Here is a 20,395-nt window from a genome sequence, read left to right as displayed (position 1 = left end):
AGAAGTCGGTTACTTTGGTACGGCTGTGGCCGCAGAAATGGACTTACCGGCTTCATATTACGGGAAAGTTAATAATAGAAACCCCGTTGTTTTAACTTTTGAACGAGACATCAACTCGTTTATAACGCTGATGAGACGATCCACTTCCTCTACCAGCCGAAACAACGACTGTCATGCTAAAGGGTGAGATAACATAGTGTTAGCTGGCTAATTAAAGTGCTAGTTAGCCGGCTAGATTATTGCTGTCTATTATCGTAACCGTTGGCATTGCTACATCATTGGCTGCTTTACCAGAAGAAAAAAGTTTCAGCAAAGTTGTTTTTAGTCGTTTTCAGCTACTAATATGGCCAAAGCCAGTTGTTTGGGTTATGACGTTTCTTCATAACTCATAAGCTAGCAAACACGCAGGACGTGCTTCACGTGTAACAGCAGGTGCGTGGCCAACCCAACATTAGGCTGGGCCACCACCAGTAAAATTAAACAACATTGTTGTGGGCCTTTAGTAATAATAATAATAATAATAATAATGGGTTCCATTTATAAAGCACTTCATATTTGAATTCAAATCCCGAAGTGCTACAAGTAGTGAGCATGAACAGTAGCCTATAAATAAACATTACACAACACGGTAGAATTAATAAAAAAAAGCAATACAAAAATAAAAAATAAATAAAAGGGTGATAAAAGTGTCTAGGCAAAGGCTCTTTAGTAAATATTTAAAAAGAAATGAAGGCATCAGTTACACTTTTAATTCCTCTTCTGTTAAGAGCACCATTTGTTTTGGACAATTTATTCTTTTTAAATTATTTTTTAATAAAATTAATCCTGGTCTGAGTTTTTAAATGTGACTGACTTAACATCCTATGAAACAGATGCTACAACATACATATCAAGTCAGATATTTCAGTGTTGCCTTGTCAGCTCGGTTACAAATGACATTTATCTTTACCCTTTTGTTTTTAATGTGATTCTTTTAATTTGAAAGGATGAAAATCCAAATGGACATATGGAAAAAGTACAAACATCGACTGCCTTGGAAGTTGTACCAGGAGCGCATGTTGCAGATTGCAGATTTTCTCTTTGGGATAAAGGTAAGTCTCAGTAGCTTACTACTCAATACCTGCCAATATGATTTTCACTCTGTAGTTAAATTACTTTACCTGCTGCATTTGATCATAAACAGATTACATCCTAGCTTCATAATTGTATCAGTCTAAATATGCAGACTGGTGAAAGGAACCCTGGTCAGTGTTGGATGTGATAATGGATGTGATGCATCGTATGCTTATTTAGATATTTACCACTCAAGGTTGTGACAAATGCTTTAGCTTCATAATACATGGTAAGTTGTGTGTTGATGTGATACATTTGAGTATTGGAGACAGTTTTCCATTGGTTGTTGGGACTGCATAACTTAACACTAATTGACATTTTCTATATACCTTCCTTCCCTTTCTTCTTTATTTGTAGTTGTACCAGTCAGCTCTTTGGCAGGGATACAGTCTCAACCTGCTGCAGTTCAACTCTGCTGCAGTGAGAATAACTGACATCACAGATGTAAAGCATTTCATGGCCTACTTCTTCCCTGAAGGGTTTGATACAGACCAAGATACATTTGCCATGAAGGTACACTGCATACCATGCTTTTTTGTACTTTGTTGTTTTATATTACTCAAATGTTTGTAATGTGAAGGCCATTGATATTTGAACTTGTCTTTTCCTGAACCCTGATATATTTGCTATGTCCATGTGCCTGTTTGTTTCTGTAGATCCGTGCAATGCACGGCTGTGCCCTGTGTATATTTGAACTGGAGAAAAGGCACAGTGTCCTCAGCCAAAAGGGACTCTGTAAAATGCTGGATGTACTGAACTTCCTCAGGATCATGATGCAGGCTGTTCAGCAACACGAACATCTCTGCTGGCAACTATATAATGGTACAACTTAAATAGTTTTGTCCAGTTTTCACGTTTTATTTTGAGAGAAACTTTTGGAAGAACAAAGCAAGTTATCAATGTGAGACAGAAGAGGAGATTTTAAGTATATGTCCAAAAGGGTGTTTGCTTGAGGTTCTAGATGCATGGGTTACTACTAAGCTTACTTTGTAAACATATCTTATGTGATTTTGTATAGTCAAAGTGGTAACCTCCTAACACTATCCTACGATTCCCAGAAATATGTTGGTTTTGTCTTGAAGTGCAAGATTGAGTGAAAATAACGTTAAAAAAAATTGAAATGATTCATTACAAGATACTGCAAGCTTTGGTATTTAACTGTACAATGTACCTTTTTTTCTGTTGTTTTCCAGGTTCTTTACACATCTACACCATCTGCCGTTACCTGATGACCAAGAGTTGTAGTGCACAGGTACTTGGAGATACTGTAGATGATAAATGAGAGCTTTACTGCTGTATCTGTTGATACTCTTTAAGAGCTTTTCCAAAAGATGTTTTTGAAGTGTCTGATAGACATTTAGACTCTAGTCTATATGGATAGGACAGGGTGTGAAATGGGGTGTGACATGTTGCAAGTCTTTAATAATCAAGCACAGGGAGACTGTGTGAATTGGTGTTCCCTAATGGTCTGAGTTTTCAGGGATTCACACTCTTCTGCACATTGTTGGTGTTCTTAAACTCCGCCTCTATATGAAAGACAACAAACAACTCCTAAGAATGAATGTTACATTTACCTAATGAATAATGTGATTTATAATGTAGATATAATTGTCTGTGACATGAACCTTTATTCCACCATTTATGATCCTGTCCAGGCGCTGGAGTACCTTCTATGGGCAAGCATCAGTTTAGAGCTGTCCCTTCCTCTGATGACTGCTCAGTATCTGCCGTGGATTGTCACACTCTACTGTGCTGTCTGCCACTGTTACTATGACAACAAGGCTGCTGTTCAAGCGGAGGTGAAACATGTAATTTGTAATAAGACACTTAAAAGCACAAAATCATTGCCATGTTTAAAGGGTATTCAAAGGCTGAAATAATAAGTTATAAATGCCAACTATCAGCTGTCGTTTATCTACTTGCCGTTTTCTGTTAGCCAGTCTTCTAACAGTCTTATTACCTAGGACCTTATAATACTGATTTATAATACTAATCTGCTGTATCAAGAATGCACTGTTCAAAATAAATGGCCTTGTATGATATAATCAACATATTGAAGCCACATAGAAAACCTTACTAATCTGAATGTATGTGAAAGTCTGATTCACCATTTGTGGGGTTGTTTGTGTATCTTCAAATGCTTTTAGAAATTTGCAAGGAGAGCCCTTGGAAAAATCAATGAGTTAGCAAAGCTGGAACAGCAGAGTGATGTTCCTGTCACCAGAGAGACTCAGAGAGCTTACAAAGAAGCCTCCATCAAGGCAAGAGACTCCTCCACACAAAAAATACAGTTCATACTCTTAATTATTTTTTAAATAGGACGATAATTTACAAAGACACATGCAGAACATTGCCCTCTGAAGAGGCACAACTTTCTTCTGACTTTCTATCCCAAAGTGATCAGTTTGTTGTTGTTTTTTCAGCTTGCTGCTATGCTGTTTAAACGTTCACCGTTTGAGGCCAGACGAAGAACCAAATCTTCGTTCAGGCATAAAATCAAAAGCACCTTGAAGGACATACCCAATGTAAAAAGATTCTCTTATCAATATCAAAATACTCAGTGTTAAATCTCATCTTAATTGTCCTTTTATGCCTGCCTGTATCTACTGTAGGGGCCATGGCCTCGTACTACAACAGAGCGCATGCTAATGAGCCTGTTCGACAGCAGTGCAGCGCAGTTCCTGGGCATTTTGGAAGCCCTTTGGGACAGCACCAGACGCCCCCTGCATACGAGGATGCCAGATGAACCAGAGCTGCAGGAGGTGATCCTGGAACTCCTGTCTGCTGGCATCAGTATATTATCTGGTAGGTTAAACAAACACAACAAAAAATATTGGATGTTTAAGGTGAGGGATTTGTGTATTGAGTTATTTTCTTGTATGTTCCTGATGTAAAGGAGCAGCAACTTCTAGCGAGTCTCTTGGATGTCTCAGTGCACTGACACCAACTTCCACTTTATTGGATTTAGCCGTTGCAGGTTCGTCACTTTTCTCAAAATGTTTCTTAGTGACTCGTCCTAAAACCTGGAAGTAAGTTAGCATTTTACCACTTCCGGTTCCTTCGCAAAAAAGCAACGCAATTTCTCCATAGGATTTTGGAAAATAGCTGGAAATCAGGTCTGTGGTTGAGACACATTGAAGAGACCGATCACGTTTTGTTCTACGACATTAAATACATCAGCAGTGACCCCACTGGTGATTTCTGAAGGGTTTACGTGTACGTCATTACACCGAACACGTGAACACTCCCGCAAATGTTTTCCCCCGTGTTCTGCTTGAAAGCAAGTACCTGCCTCCTTCAAAGTGTTAAAACAAAACGCTTCAACTTGTACAATTTAGAATCTGTATTTTTGAATATGGATCTTAAGTTGGCGTGACGTTGAAGCAGCGACCCTGCTGTAGTTCGTTTATAGCATAACGTTAGCATTTTGCTTCTGGCGACTAGATTTATGATTAGAAAATTATAAAAGTAGGGTAGACATGTGGATATTATCCGGCTGAACAAAACGTGACCCGTCTCTTAAATGTGTGTCGACCACAGACCTTATTTCCAGCTATTTTCCAAAATCCTATGGAGAAATTGCATTGCATTTTTGTCGAAGGAACCGGAAGGAGTTTACTTCCGCGTCACTGTGGCACTCTATCAACATGTCCTTCACTTTATCATGAAGTAATGTGATGTCTTGTGTTGTTAGGAGGAAACAAAATACCCTTCATTTCTGCGATGAAGTTTATCAAGATGTTGTTTCAGTACAAGCAGACAGATGCTTTCACTGAACTTGCCAGAGAGATGCTGCAGGTTTTGTCTGTGAGTAGCACACAATCATCTCCTTATTCAAAGAATGGGAATATATTACTTTCTATCAGTCTCTATATTCTTATGTTTCCAATTTAATGTGTTGTGTTTCTGGATAATCTTAAGTGTCTTTACTGTTTCTCTGTGCCAGGGTGTGGAAGGTCAGTCACACAGGAGGGCAGAGCTGGAGCTTGCTTTATTTGACAGTTTCAACACTCTGTTGTCTTCCCAGAGGGGCCATCCGAAAGAGGACAACACGAGTGATGGTAGCAAAAATGACGATGTGCCAGATATTTCAAACATTTATTTAGATAATGGTTTAAAATAAATGGTCTATAAAGGATAATCATAAGAAATGTATTGTTGCATCCTAGACTTCATTGATTTTTCTTCAACCTTCTGGGTTGCCAAACTGCTGTCAAATCTATATCCTAACCAAGTTACTTCCCGTTAAATGTGAACTGACAGACTGTTCATATTCTAGCATTGATTATGTGCCCAACATTTGTCTTGCTTCATCACTGACTGACAGGGAAGCGGGAAGGGGGGTGCTGAGGGCGCTGCAGCACCAGGCAGGCGGAGCTCCTCTGTCTGCACATTTTATTTTTTTATATATTTGTTTTAATTGCATTACATTACATTGTGCCTGAGATATATTTTATATTATATATTATTATTCAAATGATAATTTTAAACTATATAATAAATTATTTAGCTTCAGGGAAGAAAAATAAAAAAGATGTGGAAAGAAAGTCTTTTGTTCGTTTTTAGTCGGCTACTTTTAACATGACACAAGTGACAAGTAATTGACATGGCGCAAAAACGTATCTCGGAATTCTCTCTCATAAAAAACGCTAAATCTGCTAAAAAGATTGAAATAGAAGATGCAGGGGTAGGGCATTATTACGCAGAATCTGTGTAATATGTAGCCAGGAATTAGCAATGCCTTGATAGCCTACTTCAATTAATGTAATTTCCACATTGTTGGTAAAATAATATTTTACATCTTAACAGTGTGTGTGTGCTCGCGCTTTTGTGCGTGCTCTATAGTGCGTGCTCTATAGTGCCCGTAATAGCATGCACTGTGTGTGTGGTTTTGCTCGGTGTATGTCAACGTCACCCCCCCCCCCCCCCCCCGTGCGTAATTAGCACATCGGACAGCACTTCAGCACCCACACTCAAAATACCGTCCCGCGCCTCGGCTGACTGAACACTGATTTCTATGATCTCAGAATTTATTTTGTCATGTTGTTTCCAACAGGCAATCACAAATCTTCATTCTCAATGAGTGATGAGTTCATCGGCCTGGTAGACACCCTGCACAAGTCTGTGTGTGCCTCTGCTCCTGTAAGTTCTGTTTGTGTTTGGGTTGATCTGCCAAGGACTGGGATACAGGTAGAGGAAGAGTTCATTTATAATCTCTATGTACTGTTGTGTGTGTTTGTGTAGGAGGTGCAGCCGGATGAAGACCTGGTTGTTGATGTTTTATTATTTCTCTGGGGTCAAGTGAGGCTGGTGATCCAAAGGGAGCAGATGCCAAACTTAGAGTTTCTACATTACCTTGAAAAGTTGGATCATTACGATAAGGTATGTATTCTAAAAGTATGCATTATGTCACAATCTTAACACAAACTGGAGAACCCAAATACACGACCCAGAGACAGTCTTAAATGTAGCAAAACATTTATTTTTAATTTCAATAAAAAAGAAAATCCCTCTTAACAGAGTAGGTACTGGATTAAAGAAAAAGCGCTCACAAGGAGGAAAAAACAAGCGTAACAGAAAGAGAATTTAAGATGAACTTAAGTCTGCAAAAACAAACAAAACCTGACATGAGTGAAAACGATCCTCTCTTGGCTGAAGCCTGGCACGACCATCCATGGAAACAAACGAGACGAACTGACACAGGACAGGGGAAGACAGGACTATTTAAACATCAGGTGAGTGGGAACAGGTGGAAACAATCAGGGGCGGGGCAGACGCTGACGAGGACCGGAAAACACACAAAGGGAGGAAGTAACAGGGCCTGAAATGAGAGACAAGAGGTAAATACAAAATAAAACAGGAAATGAAAAACGAGACATGACATGAAACACAGGGACTTGACTAGAGATGAAATGACATAAATAGACAGACATGACATGACGTGAAATAACATGAAAAGACAGACATAACACATAAACATAACTAACACATTTGACGAGACACAACACATTACTGAGGAGCACATTTTATTTTCTATAGTCTTAACTGTAACGTTTATTTTGAATGGTCAGAAATCATACATAAGCTTATATTAGAAATAAATGACAGTATGTTTAATATAGACATCTATTTGATTTCTTTACGTGTGTGTGTGTGTGTGTGTGTGTGTGTGTGTGTGTGTGTGTGTGTGTGTGTGTGTGTGTGTGTGTGTGTGTGTGTGTGTGTGTGTGTGTGTGTGTGTGTGTGTGTGTGTGTGTGTGTGTGTGTGTGTGTGTGTGTGTGTGTGTGTGTGTGTGTGTGTGTGTGTAAAACATTGCAGTGGCTGTGGTGTCTGTCTATGCTGTGTGATGTGGCTTTTGCCTGTGATTTTGCAACTGTGGACTACATAATAACAGCAGAGATGGTTCTCACATTGGCCACACTGCTAGAGAGTGCAGCTGAACGCAGCAAACCATGTCCTGGTGAGGATTTACATTCTAATGTTTCCCTGTTTTAGTGTGTAGTACGGCTAAAATCATGCATCTCTTGTACAGTATCGTGTATTCCTTTTGAGAATATTACTCTGGTAAACTGACATGGACACACATACAGAGCTGAATTTGTTTTGTTTTATGACTAATGTCTAGGATCTCGTGAAGTGAACTGTGACAGTGGGAAGCCACTCTCTATTCTTGAGGTATGTGATAGGATTAACTGTGGATAATGAGCATCAAACGATTTATGAATAGTTATGATATAACGTGTGTTTGTATGTGAACGTTTAAAAATAACCAATGACATATTGGGTCAATGTGTGTCTTTCTGTGTGCTTGTAGAGTTCAAGTACAGGGCTGCTTCAGAAAGTGTGTGTGTTGGTGGAGCAGGGTCTTGATGCCCTGGTAAAGGGTGTAGATATATCGCCGCCTCAAGATTGCTCAGCGATCACTGACGCTGCCTTCATGCAGGTATGCTACCTGTCCTCCACTCAGTCTCACATTTATTCATTTAAGACCATTGTAAGCCAGGTTTTGCCTGTATTAAACTGTATTGTAAGATGAGAACATAACAAGAATTAACAGAATACAAGATTTGAGTAGACTCAGAAATCCATGAATGAGATAATACACTGGATGAGTGTTACTAAAGGGACAGTTTCATCCCACAGGCCATAAGACTGCTAAACACCTGAGCTCTGCTAAGTGCCCCAATAAACATTCCTGTTGTCATCTTGCAATCTACTTATTTATATAAATAGTTATCAATGCAATAAACCGTATTTAATTTTGTCTTAATTTACATTATTTTATTTCATATTCTGTTCTTGTACATATCATATTCTATTTACATGTATATAGATTTTTTGCACTACTTTTTATTTTGTATTTTTGTATTTTATTATATATGTTGGATTGTTGGAGGAGCTCAGGTCAGAAGAATGTCATTGCCATTTCTACACTGTAGCTTTGTGCATATGACAATAAAACCTTTGAACTTTAAAAACTGTTTTTTTCTGATAGAAATGTCGTCCCCTCATTCCATCAACTCCTATATCTTCTTTGACATCATTGCAAGAGGAAAATAAAGGAGGTGAAATAAGTGGGAAGGAAAAAGAAGAAGTGGAAACCGAGGCAAAATCAGATATTGAAAGCTCTCAACAGACTCAGTCCAAACGTGTGTTCCTGCTGGCCTCAGACCTTCATCTAGAGCTGAACATCATTCACCACAGGGCTTTTCTGAAGTTACTGCTGCTGAATGCAGGTCAGTTTCACTTTACTTGTTTTTTTTTTTTGAGAAATAATTAGCCTTTCCAATAAAACATGCCTAGGCTACTTGTAGACACAAACAATGGGCTTTTTAATATGGCTTATGGTTTGTCTTGGTCCTTTGTTGCTTGTGTCTAGTTGAAGAGTCTGAACTGTTGAATCGGATCAAGAAGAACAAGGGGTCCAAAGCTCTTTTCCTGATCCAGAAAGCCTTGCTGGCGCACAACGACATGGAGCCAAATGACAGCCAGAAAACCCAGAGTCTGCTGGAGGTTACAAACCTCGTTCGCACTTTCATAGACACAGTCAGAACGTTCAACATGCTACACAGTAATGTGTATTAAAACACTAGAACCGCCAGAGGTCGCTGTATACCTAAAACCGGCAACGGGTCAAATGTACCCGCTATTGATTTTCAAGGTACACTGTTCTTTTATTTATCATGTAGAACAGTGAGTTTTGATCGCACAGGGATGAAACTTATACCAATAGAATCTGTGGTGTGTGGACTCTCAGCTGTTCATGTAATATCGTTTGTGCAGATAGCATGAAGTATAACATATCTCTACCAGTGCTGATTTAAACGCTTGGTATTAGACTTGTGTTTTGTTTAGGTACAAATTTCTCTATCTCTCTCTCTATCTATCTATAACTATCTATTGATCTATCTATAACAATCTATCTGTCTATCTCTCAATCTATCTCTCTATCTATAAGGAGCCACAGTAGACAAAAGGCGTTGCTATAGCAACACGTCATGTTTACGCTGCATTTTCTATGAGGTAAATATTACCCGCTGGCGGATATAGGTATAAATGGCCATTTTTAACAACTGAGGGTGCTACATAAAACACTTTCAGGAAAATTCACGGACTGGGAGACTTTAATATTTTATTGAAAAGCAAGTTACATAGACCTACAATCAAAAAACAGCTGCGGGTAAAATTGACCCGTTGGTGGTTCTAGTGTTAAAGCCACTACAATACAAGCCACTTTTACTGATGACTGGTGATTGAGGTGAGCTTTCTTCAAGTGTAATGACATTTCAACAAGCTTCTCCGTGTTCTTAACAGGAGGCCTCCACCTTGATAGAGAAAGCAGGGGTGGAAGAAAGGAAACTGTATATCTCGACCTGTAAGACTCCAGCTGAAAATAAAGATAAAAGAACGAAGGAGAAGAAAGAAAACCCTCCACCTGCCCCCATCCTGCTCTCACGCACCAACCTCTCCTTTACCTTTGCCCCAGCACCTTATAACTTAGAGGAACAGGTGAGATTGAATTTAGTTAGTTTAACAGTACCCAAACCCCTCCTCTTTACTTTTTTAATAATTTTCTCTGTGTCATTTCTTCTTGTGTCTCTCAAGGTTTACTGGTATCAGCTCTGCGGACGTCCGGCTGAGGGCACTAATTGGAAAGTCCGCCTTGGGGACTGCAGCCTGCCAGGAACTGGAAATTGGGTACAATTGATCTCTTTCACAACACATGTTTTCAACTTCTAGGATCTAGTATGTGCCCATAATATTAAGTCTGTTATTTCAGGTACCATCGGTATCTGGGGAGAGCGTGCTGAGGGTTGAGGGGCTGCAGCAAAATCAGAAGTATGTGTTTGCAGTAGCAGCCTACGACAGCCAGGGAAAGCTCCTGGGTAACAGCATAGGAGATTCAACATTTCCACTGCTGGCGTCCTTGCCGGTACCATTGCTCTCTACTTTGGCTTACTTGGCACAGGTATGCTAGATTCCCAATTTATCAATTTACATTCCTCATTACTTGCTTTTTCCAGGTGCTTTTTCTTGTGCTACAAAAACTCCTAGTGAAGAATAGCAGAGCCCTTGTCCAAAACGTTCACCTTAACACAAACTAGGGATCTCCAATCCCTTTTTTTAACAGGAAAAAGCTAACAAAACATTACATCTAAAGGCATTGATGATGTCATTCTTCATATAACCTTCCTATACATTTTGTTAAGTTAAAAAAAACGGAATTTTATTTGACGTTTCTCAGGGAATTTCACATTTTGACGGACAAGTTGTTCAGCACCAATCCATTGGAATGGAAACTCTTCTTTACATGCTGCTTTATTTGGGTGTCGGTTTGAGAGCCAGTAGGTGTTTTTATGATTAACCCTGAATCATACACACCAGCACGTGCACTCTGCATCAGCCAAAAGGCTCGCTGCACCCGCACTGCGAGGGGGACCCAAGTTCCCATCAGCAAAAACACGTGGGTTTGCTATCCTGGCTCCAAAATGGTGGAATAAAATTGCTAACAAAGCACTTGTATACTAACAACGGACTGGCTTATCTAAAGCTAGTTGAGTAGCACTTGAAATGTTTTGGCTCTATGAAACCTGATGTACTTATATGATTCTGTTTTCTTCAAGTTTGTATCTTCTTGGTCGAATGCACTTATTGTAAGTCGCTTTGGATAAAAGCGTCAGCTAAATGCAATGTAATGTAATGTAATCACACAGTTGCTGATCATTGTTAGGATTTCAGCCCATGCCAAACTGATGGATACCCTAACACTGTTTCCCACAGAGCCAGAGAACAAGCAGGATTATGGATTTTTGTACTCCTTCCTCAGGTTGCATTTCAAACGAATCAGTATGATGTTGCAAAGAGAGCCTGCAGAGAACTGTGGATCCACTATACAGACCCCGACTCTGGAGCCCACAGCACACAGGAAAGACTTGCCATGACAGGGTGAGAAAGGACACATGTCCCCACAGCTCAAGCCAAAATACACTGTTACATTTGTTAATCTCCTTTCGCTCTTTCTCCATTCACCATATTGAAGGCTGCGTGTCCAGACCCTGCTACTGTCCTCTCCTCACCTGTGTCAGCTGTTCCTCACTTCCATCTTCATTGAGACGGAGATAAACATTCAGCAGGGATCGCTAAATTGTGACTCATTTAGTGACGGTGGAGCGTTTATCTGGGAACAGGTCAAATAAATTAATCTGGAAAGAGATGTATGCAAGTACAATATAGTGTGTATTTATTTTCCAAATTGAATTACACAAGGAGACAACAATTAGTATGAAAGTAATCATTGTTAGCAATATCGCAATGTGAAAGTATATGTTGTTTTTTCGCTTGTATTGATGTGACAGGTTCTGAATGAACATGGATATAAATAAATGATGTGTGTGTATGCAGGAAGTCCGACTGGCAGAGTGTGAGCGAATGCTGGTGGCCATGGACCTGGCCATGTGGTTGAACGACGGCTGCTTTGCCGTGCAAGCTGCAGTCAGCTGTTACGGCCTGTTAGCACCAATGATCTTTCATCAGATCACTTGCGACCAAGTAGTTCAGGTCTGCAATACCTCGTCCATAGAAGTCTATAATCTGTAACATAATACAAACTGTAAAAAGTTAATAAGAATGTGTGTAAAAGCATGTGTCTGTGCTTTGATGTTCAGGTTTTGAACAAATGCTTGATAGTTCTGGAGGAGAATTCAGGACTCTTTAAACAAAACGGGACTGGAAACACATCAGAGTCATTTATGCACATGATAGCGTGCATCACCTACTACCTGTCCAAGGTGTGTCTGCAAGTTTTAACATTATCTCTTAACAATAAAATGTTCTGCATGCTGAACCTTTAACATAAATATACCTACACACTTAAAGTTAACCTGTTCAAGATGTGTTGAGGCATTTTTTGCCATGATTGTAGTGTAAAGATACTTCACTATTTTTATTTTAGTAGTCACACTCATCCACCTTGACACCTTGATATCCCAAATGTTAACTAACCAGGCGCCTTGCACAAAGTAATGTCTATTCCTCCCTGGCCAGGCATTACGTGTGCTCAGAGAGCATCACATGGCTTCTGTGGTGATGGACTGTGGTCGCAGGCTGCTCCAAGAGGTCTACGAAGCCCAGCTGCAGATCAGTGGACTTACCAATAAAGCTGTGGGTGTAAAGATATAAACAAATTGTGACTGACACATAATCAAGCCTAACTCTTAAAATGACTTAACATCATTCAAATACTTAAAATGATTACCCTATATATGTACATATTCTTAAAAAAATATTTTTTTTTGCTGATAAACGGTTATACCTTTTCATAAATGAAGTGGTTTGTGTGTGTAGAAAAAGGCAGATCATGCTGAAATGAAGATAGGTATTCAACTGAAGGCTCTGTATCAGAAAAACAAGAAAGAATGCCCATCTGAAGCAGCTCTCACAGAACACAATGGTAACACACACACAGATACAAATATCATTCATTTTTTTTAAAAAGCGTGTATTGTGAAAAAAATGTGGTATGTTGCCAGGGCCTGCTATTCAATAAGTAATAACAGCTTTGATACAGTTAGGAAAATAGACGTTTTCTAACCCTATTTAAAAAAGCTAACGTTGGCAATTTGTCCATTTTCTAATAGTTCTGCTACCAATTACATTACTGTGTGAAGCATAATAGAAGATATTACAGTTTTTCTTAAGCTATACATTGTACATTTTCTGCAGACATTGCACGCCCACTGACTGGCTGTGAGGATCCCACCATATTGTATGATCTGATCTCTAACAGCCCCTTAAAGGAAGCTTATCTGGACGGTAAGTTGCACATACTCAGATCATTTTGTAATGAATATTTAGTCTTGTTCATTGACGTGTGTGTGTGTGTGTGTGTGTGTGTGTGTGTGTGTGTGTGTGTGTGTGTGTGTGTGTGTGTGTGTGTGTGTGTGTGTGTGTGTGTGTGTGTGTGTGTGTGTGTGTGTGTGTGTGTGTGTGTGTGTGTGTGTGTGTGTGTGTGTGTGTGTGTGTGTGTGTGTGTGTGTGTGTGTGTGTGTGTCTATAGTGATGAAGCTCAGACGCAAGGTGTATTTTATTGAGTTTGCGGCACTTCTTCTCCAGAGGACCATGGAAGAAGGCCAACCAGACCTTGTTCTGAAGTGGGGTCAAACCATGTTTCAATTTCTTAACAGGTGTGCTTTTACGATTTACCTCTCTGTTGTGACAAAAGGGTAAAGATTTTAGCTTTAAGTTCATTTAGGGATGCTCCGATCGATCGGCTGTCAGGAGAGGGAGAGAGGAAAAGAGAGCGCTTCCGCTCATTTCTCCCGTGTTATTATCCAAAGTTAATGTAAACTTGAATAATGTACTTCATTTGAATGTAATAATTATGTTGGTTGTTGTTTGTGGAAGCGCCAGTGAATGAGCCCCATTAACTGAGTTTTAAACATCACTTTAAATCAGTGTTTCTCAAGGTGTGGTCCGCGGACCACTGGTGGTCCGTGAGCGCCCCCTAGTGGACCGTGAGTATATTGGTAACATTTCACATTTGAAATAAATAAATACATTTAAGTTTTCCGCACTCTTGCAGGAATATCTCTGCAATGGAGCAAGCTTGATTGCATGATATAGCCCAGCGCAACACCTTCATCACACATGTTGCCACTTGTTTGTACCATTTTCAGGCGATTTGTAATCTGTTCTAGAAAAACGATGTGATTTTGAATATTTGTTGAGTTAGGTGGTCCGCGAGTGTTTCTTTATTGGTTAAGTGGTCCTTGGTATGAAAACGTTTGAGAAACACTGCTTTAAATGTAAGATCCCCATAGGCCCCGCCCACTCGATCGGATCGGCGATCGGCCGATACTGATTCCGGCAATCGGCGATCGGCCCCAAAACTGCCGGTCGGAGCATCCCTAAATTCATTATCATCGTTTCATTTCATAACCAAATTAACACGGTTATATTAAAAACACCAAACAATGCATTTCTGTCAATTTCTGTATGGACCACCCTGCACTATTTTACTGGTAGCTGTTTTTTCCTTTTCTGTTAAAGCCTAATGATTGTTTCTCTCTTTGTCAGGCGTGAGGGGGTGATGGGACTGTCCTCAAAATGTTTGGAGGGAAACAGTCCGAGCCGAAGAGGAAATAGTGCTCAGGTTCCGAAAGCAAATGAACCATCACAGGTGAAAATGATGTGCACACAAATATCCAACACACACAAGTAGATACACAAGGACATACAATATTCTGAACATCTTTGCAATAAAAAGACTAATGCCACGTTATATTCCAAGTGACTTTCGGATTTAAATAGAGCTACTTTCATTGGAAAATAGTTGGCACGACTGCAGAACGTTTTGTGCCATAATTCAAAAATCTTAGTCTTAAATGTATGTATCTTAACCTTAACCCCAATTGCTGTAGCAGAACAAGAACACACCTTCACACAATGATGCACGGAAGAAACTGAAGCAGACAATGCCACAGAGCATGCTTCAGAGAGTGAAAACTAACAGGTAACATCTGCCTGTGTTTGTTTGATTTTATAACAGGTATGGTTTCACATAACCGCTTGAATTGGAAGTCTATCCATGTGTTTGTAGGGATATGCAGGCTGTGGAGAACCTGCTAGCCATGATGTCGTCTGCAGTGCAACGCCAGAAGAAGCAGTTTCAGCTGAGGAACATGTGCTGTGAGGAGAGAGTGTGGAAGTCTCACCTCAACCACATCATGGCTCAGGCACATTTAGCTCTGCTTTACCAGGGCCTGGACACGCTGCATGGAGGAGCCCTGCAGAACAGGTCCACTCACCTGATTTCAGCTACATAACCTTTTCTATCCTATTGCCATGTTTAATGTTTGCAAACCTAATTGCCTTTAATCCCGTTAAGATTATGTTCTGCATGCCTCTTGTTCCAGCTACGGGCAGTTTGATCCCTTGTGTTTCTCTCTCGCTTACTCTGGTTTCCTGGTGTGGAGAAACTCGCAGCGACAACAGTCTTCTCATCATGAGAGTCTCAAAGAGAGAGAATCCTCTCACTCCTCTCACAAGGAATATGTGGCTGCACACAAAGAGAGAAATAAAAAGGAGGGTGAGTAACACTCTTTGAAAAATAAGAAGGAAAGCTATCAACTGGTTTGTGTTTCAGCACGTATCCTAATGTTTTCTCTCTAGCAGTCAGAGGTGCTGACTCTGTTTCAGAGGAGAGTTGTAAGGAGGGAGAGGACTCCTCTCAAACTGTGGAAAAGCTGATGGAGACACAGAGACGCACCGCTGCCTTGGTGCTGGATTCACTTAACAAAGCTGCTTTACATCTACGAAGGGCCATGGTACTGCACATACATACATGGAAATTCTCTCAAACACATGTATATAATCCAGGTATTATGTTTAATGTGTCTATCTTTAATATTTCCAGGTGTTGGCCCATCGTGGCAGCCACTGGACTACTCTGCAGTGTGTGTGTCAGACTCTGTGGGATCAAAGCTGCCGTATCACTTTCCTAGTGCATAGTGCTGCTCAGCTTGACCTACCTTCCCCCCTCCAGGACCAGCTGAACACCACCTTCACCCCACTGCTGCTGCTGGCTACTGACCTTATCATGGACATGCTGAATAGACTTGGGGTAAGGGTTACAAACAGCTATATATCCCATGTTCATTTATGGGCATGGAACAAGGCTTGGAATTTTGGGCTTGGAATTTCTTTTTCATTTCATTTGATTTCAAACCTTTATTTATACAGATAAATCCCATTGAGATCATTGATCTCTTTTTCAAGGGAGACCTGCTCAAGTAGTTCCACATGAAACATAAAAACATAAACAGAACAACAAAAGGACATCATACAGCATCATTTACATAATTATCCACATAAACAGGTACCAATAGCTTCCGATTGACTAGCATCCAACCGAGCTTTAAAAACATTTAGTGGCACCAGATTGTTCAGTTTCCATTTAATTTGCAGACTATTCCAAGACAGAGGAGCTGCGCATCTAAAAGCTGTCTTCCCTAAGACAGTCCTAGCAGTTGGCACATTTAATAAAACCACTGCATTCGATCTCAGGCAGTAGCCACTTACAATTCTCCGAGAGATCAGGGAGCAGATATAAGATGGAAGTTTCCCTAACATGGCTTTGTATATAAAAAAAAACATCTTTGAATGTAATGTTTAGGAACATGTTGGAAATATGGTACTGATGGTCCCTATTATCACTACAGTGTGCATCTTCTTATCTGAGCAAAAGCACAAAAACAGCTACAAAGTGAACACGTCTTTCATCTTGATCTTCATCCCTACTAGCTGTGGAGTGCGTATGACAGGGACTTGACTGAGGATGAACTGGAGTCCAGTCTCCACTTCTCAGCCCCGCTGGATAACAGAACTCAGGCGGACCTGCGTTGGGTTCGCACCCTGGTGCTGCACACTCTGGAGCGTCTCCATGACAGTGGCCAATGGGAAAGCCTGGCCCACTTTGCCTTAGTTTTTAACAATTACACGCGGTGAGTAAGACAATTCTTTCCTCCAAAGAAAAGTCCATATTACAGTGATGAATCTAAAAGTGAAGCTAAGATTCAATAAGTATTTTGTATAGAGGCGAAGTCCCGCCCATCTACTTCCGACCCATGGGACCTCATTTCGGAAAAATTATGTATTGAAATCAATGGGGAGAGAAAACGTATCTTTCGATCCCATTTGAATTGTGCCATGAATTACACATATGATGTTTGTCAAATCATTTCCATGTAAAAAAAGTCACAGTTTGTCGTAAAACTGTTGAAATATAAGACTAGAAAAATATGCAACTAGAAAGACTACAAATCCCAGAATCCCGGTCCCGCATGCTGGCTCTTATGGAACCGACTAACCCCCCCTTTTGTGTATGTACAGCTCTCAACATGCCCAGACTTGTAGTGATTTTCACCTCTTTTAATACTTTTCGCCTCATTCTGAAAGAAAGAAGTGAAATGTGCCAACGTGATGGCCATCTCGTTGTGTGGTGCGAGACGGGAGATGTAATTCATTGAGCGGTTTCACACAAAAAAAGTATTACTTCACAGTTTGATGACACATTTGTATTTTTTTGATCTGCAAAATTGTCTTTTAAATTGACAAACATCATATGGGTAATTCATGGCACAATTCAAACAGAATCGAAAGATAATCTTTCTCTCGCCATTGACTTCAATACATACTTTTTCCGAAATAAGGTCCCATGGAGGTCCCCCGGAAAGGGAGGGACTTCGCCACTCTATAGTAAAATCAACAGAGGGGTAAATAGTAAAATATAGCGAAAGGTTATTATCATTAGGCAATTTGAGGATTTTCACACAAAAACGTATTTTTTTCTTAAAGACGGCTATATTTCTGTAAATCTGTCTTTCCCAGGGAACGTTATGCCTTGATCGTAACTCCTCTAATAGTCCTTGCTCAGAGAAAGCTACTGGAAAGGATAAGTTCCTTAAAAGGACCCGCAGTCCCTCAACCACACCATGTCAAGACCCAGAAGGCCACTGGCAAGGAGGTAGCCCAGCCCACACACATACATATGTTCCAACATTGCAGGCTTTTGTATTCCCTTGCATAATAATGTTAATCCCCTAATTATTTTATAGCATTTCCTTTTTTTGTTTGCTATACGTGAAATCTAATGATACCGTTATCATTCAGCACCACTAGAAACATTTTCACATCATGTGTTTTCACATCATTTCACACACTTGTGTGTCTACTGTACATATGTATTTGTGTTGCTAACTTTTCTATATTTCAGGTAACATACAGAAGCTACGCAGACTCCCAGCTGCTCATAGGGTGGAGCCCTCACCCTGCTCAGCAAACACCAATGCAAAAAAACCTCACTAACTCAAGTCCTCAAGACACAGCCGACCTTAAAGGTTTAAAGCCAGCCTCATGTTAGGTCATGTCAAGATACTTTAACAATATAAACAATTGTTTGTAGTATGTTATAATATTGCCTGTTCAAATATTAGGTTCAACTTAAAGGTGGGGTAGGTCATTCACTTCAGAAACACTTTTTATTATATTCCATGGAATGCTCTTAACATCCCGATAGCAATGAATATATTTAATGCTTTGACAATAAATACATAAAAAATGTCATCTGTGGAAGCCGTGGTGCTGTAAAAAGCAAAAAATAAAAATAAATAACTGGATGGCCTACCTTCCTGTCAGCCTTCCATCTCGTGCACAAACGTATCTCGTGCCCTCATTGGTCATGTGCACGTTTGTGTGTGTTGGAGGAGGGGCTCTGTAAGGAAGGGGCAGATTTTTTTCGGCTGCGTACTTTCAAATTCTTGCGCACTCGAGCTGGTTTCTCCATTCTTACCTACCCTACCTTTAATATTATTGCTTTCAACTTAACTTATATAGTTATTTGAAATTTGATGACATACTTCATTTAATTAAAGTCAACATTTCAACAATTGAAATTGTATTAATAAACCTTGACATTTGAGTGATTTAAAATTACCAACATTTTACACAGAGCAGGAAATGATGAATGCATATACGTTCTGTGTCTAAGGTGCAGAGATACAGCACTCCATGTCCCTTGTGTGCGTCCCTCTGGATGTAGAGGACACACTGAGCTGTTTCCGTCAAGCCCTCGAGAAAAGACCACACTGTCTTCAGGTCTTCCAGCATAGTCGCTCCTTACTGCTGCAGCTCCTTGCATACACAAAGCCCTGTGAGTTAATTGCTGAATGATTGGACATACAATACATAGTCACGCAACAACTGTTTGAAACCCCTCACTGTTTTGTTCGTGTCTCTCCAGGCTTTACGGCACAGTTGCAGCAGTGTCAGAGCAGAACTCTCAGCCATTCTACAAGCCTGGTTGATTTCATTCCTAAGCCGTCTCCAGACATACAACCTTGCGACCTGACCGAGGAGGACTACAGTTCCCCAAATGCTCTCTACAGCCTCCCCATCAGCCCTGACCACATGCCCACAGTCTGTGCTGCATACTCCGCCTCCATTAGTAAGAGCGCAAAATAAATAAAGCAAACCTTACAAGACAGAGGGCATGTATTGACAAGGTGGATAGTGATAGTGAGTTAGATGTCTTAAATAGAGTAATAGCAGAGTGCATGACATCATTATATTGTGTATTATCTATATGAAGTATGCACTAAAAGAACGAAAGCATTGACTTTAATTAAATGTATTAGGTTCAACTTAATATAATTGCTTTAAACTAACCTAATACAATTATGTGGAACCTGTTGATACAATACATTTAATTAAAGTCAATGTTTAATTTTTTCAGTGTGTCAGGGTCCTAAAAGTCTAACCTTCATCCCCATCTCGATCCAACTTCTCTCCAGAGTATCTCCAGGCCAACAATCATGAATCCCTCAGAGTTCTGGTGCTGCATGACATGGGAAACCTACAGTTCTACAATGGAAACACACGGTAACAATCTGTCAGCTGGGTTGTGTATTGTATGCTTTTACCAAAGTACGTACGTTTCATGATAGTCCTTTCATTCTCGTGATAATTTCCCCCCTGCCTGTGTTTTATCTCCAGGGCAGCACACGCATACTGGATTAAAGCTGTAGACTGTGCCTTACAGAGCTCTGGTGCTGTAGAGAAATGGGATGGCGTGTCAGTTCAGGGTGGCTCCCTGCAGCAAACCCTGAACCAGGCTGGCATTTGGGGATGTCTACAGGCTGCTGTGCTAACTGCTAAGATTGCACAGTATGTCTCATAAGTGTCATCATTGGTTAAATGTGTTTGTGTGTTGCAAGAATATATCTG

The 20,395-nt window shown here is 40.2% G+C and overlaps 1 protein-coding gene across 1 annotated transcript in view; it reads left to right on the top strand.

Moving 5' to 3' along the window:
• cfap54 (cilia and flagella associated protein 54) overlaps nucleotides 1-20,395 on the top strand; it is a 78,546-nt gene continuing 58,151 nt past the window's right edge. Inside the window, exons 1-43 of the mRNA XM_034098946.1 lie at nucleotides 1-183; nucleotides 986-1,091; nucleotides 1,471-1,626; nucleotides 1,770-1,935; nucleotides 2,307-2,365; nucleotides 2,769-2,912; nucleotides 3,261-3,374; nucleotides 3,537-3,638; nucleotides 3,726-3,918; nucleotides 4,010-4,090; nucleotides 4,808-4,920; nucleotides 5,060-5,174; nucleotides 6,170-6,255; nucleotides 6,358-6,495; nucleotides 7,433-7,574; nucleotides 7,740-7,789; nucleotides 7,929-8,057; nucleotides 8,610-8,850; nucleotides 8,994-9,127; nucleotides 9,929-10,123; nucleotides 10,220-10,312; nucleotides 10,395-10,583; nucleotides 11,442-11,560; nucleotides 11,655-11,802; nucleotides 12,017-12,172; nucleotides 12,280-12,402; nucleotides 12,659-12,775; nucleotides 12,959-13,064; nucleotides 13,337-13,426; nucleotides 13,671-13,797; nucleotides 14,690-14,792; nucleotides 15,034-15,125; nucleotides 15,213-15,410; nucleotides 15,529-15,701; nucleotides 15,785-15,939; nucleotides 16,029-16,235; nucleotides 16,916-17,115; nucleotides 18,002-18,137; nucleotides 18,387-18,510; nucleotides 19,161-19,322; nucleotides 19,413-19,616; nucleotides 19,963-20,050; nucleotides 20,165-20,335. Of these exons, the coding sequence (XP_033954837.1) occupies nucleotides 38-183; nucleotides 986-1,091; nucleotides 1,471-1,626; nucleotides 1,770-1,935; nucleotides 2,307-2,365; nucleotides 2,769-2,912; nucleotides 3,261-3,374; nucleotides 3,537-3,638; nucleotides 3,726-3,918; nucleotides 4,010-4,090; nucleotides 4,808-4,920; nucleotides 5,060-5,174; nucleotides 6,170-6,255; nucleotides 6,358-6,495; nucleotides 7,433-7,574; nucleotides 7,740-7,789; nucleotides 7,929-8,057; nucleotides 8,610-8,850; nucleotides 8,994-9,127; nucleotides 9,929-10,123; nucleotides 10,220-10,312; nucleotides 10,395-10,583; nucleotides 11,442-11,560; nucleotides 11,655-11,802; nucleotides 12,017-12,172; nucleotides 12,280-12,402; nucleotides 12,659-12,775; nucleotides 12,959-13,064; nucleotides 13,337-13,426; nucleotides 13,671-13,797; nucleotides 14,690-14,792; nucleotides 15,034-15,125; nucleotides 15,213-15,410; nucleotides 15,529-15,701; nucleotides 15,785-15,939; nucleotides 16,029-16,235; nucleotides 16,916-17,115; nucleotides 18,002-18,137; nucleotides 18,387-18,510; nucleotides 19,161-19,322; nucleotides 19,413-19,616; nucleotides 19,963-20,050; nucleotides 20,165-20,335 (5,891 nt within the window). The 5' untranslated portion in view covers nucleotides 1-37. The remainder of the gene's footprint in view (nucleotides 184-985; nucleotides 1,092-1,470; nucleotides 1,627-1,769; nucleotides 1,936-2,306; nucleotides 2,366-2,768; nucleotides 2,913-3,260; nucleotides 3,375-3,536; nucleotides 3,639-3,725; nucleotides 3,919-4,009; nucleotides 4,091-4,807; nucleotides 4,921-5,059; nucleotides 5,175-6,169; nucleotides 6,256-6,357; nucleotides 6,496-7,432; nucleotides 7,575-7,739; nucleotides 7,790-7,928; nucleotides 8,058-8,609; nucleotides 8,851-8,993; nucleotides 9,128-9,928; nucleotides 10,124-10,219; nucleotides 10,313-10,394; nucleotides 10,584-11,441; nucleotides 11,561-11,654; nucleotides 11,803-12,016; nucleotides 12,173-12,279; nucleotides 12,403-12,658; nucleotides 12,776-12,958; nucleotides 13,065-13,336; nucleotides 13,427-13,670; nucleotides 13,798-14,689; nucleotides 14,793-15,033; nucleotides 15,126-15,212; nucleotides 15,411-15,528; nucleotides 15,702-15,784; nucleotides 15,940-16,028; nucleotides 16,236-16,915; nucleotides 17,116-18,001; nucleotides 18,138-18,386; nucleotides 18,511-19,160; nucleotides 19,323-19,412; nucleotides 19,617-19,962; nucleotides 20,051-20,164; nucleotides 20,336-20,395) is intronic.

This window comes from Pseudochaenichthys georgianus, chromosome 14 (assembly GCF_902827115.2).
Source record: "Pseudochaenichthys georgianus chromosome 14, fPseGeo1.2, whole genome shotgun sequence".
NCBI lineage: Eukaryota > Metazoa > Chordata > Actinopteri > Perciformes > Channichthyidae > Pseudochaenichthys > Pseudochaenichthys georgianus.
Note: the sequence above shows the minus strand (reverse complement) of the source record. Positions and strands in the feature narration are given on the sequence as shown.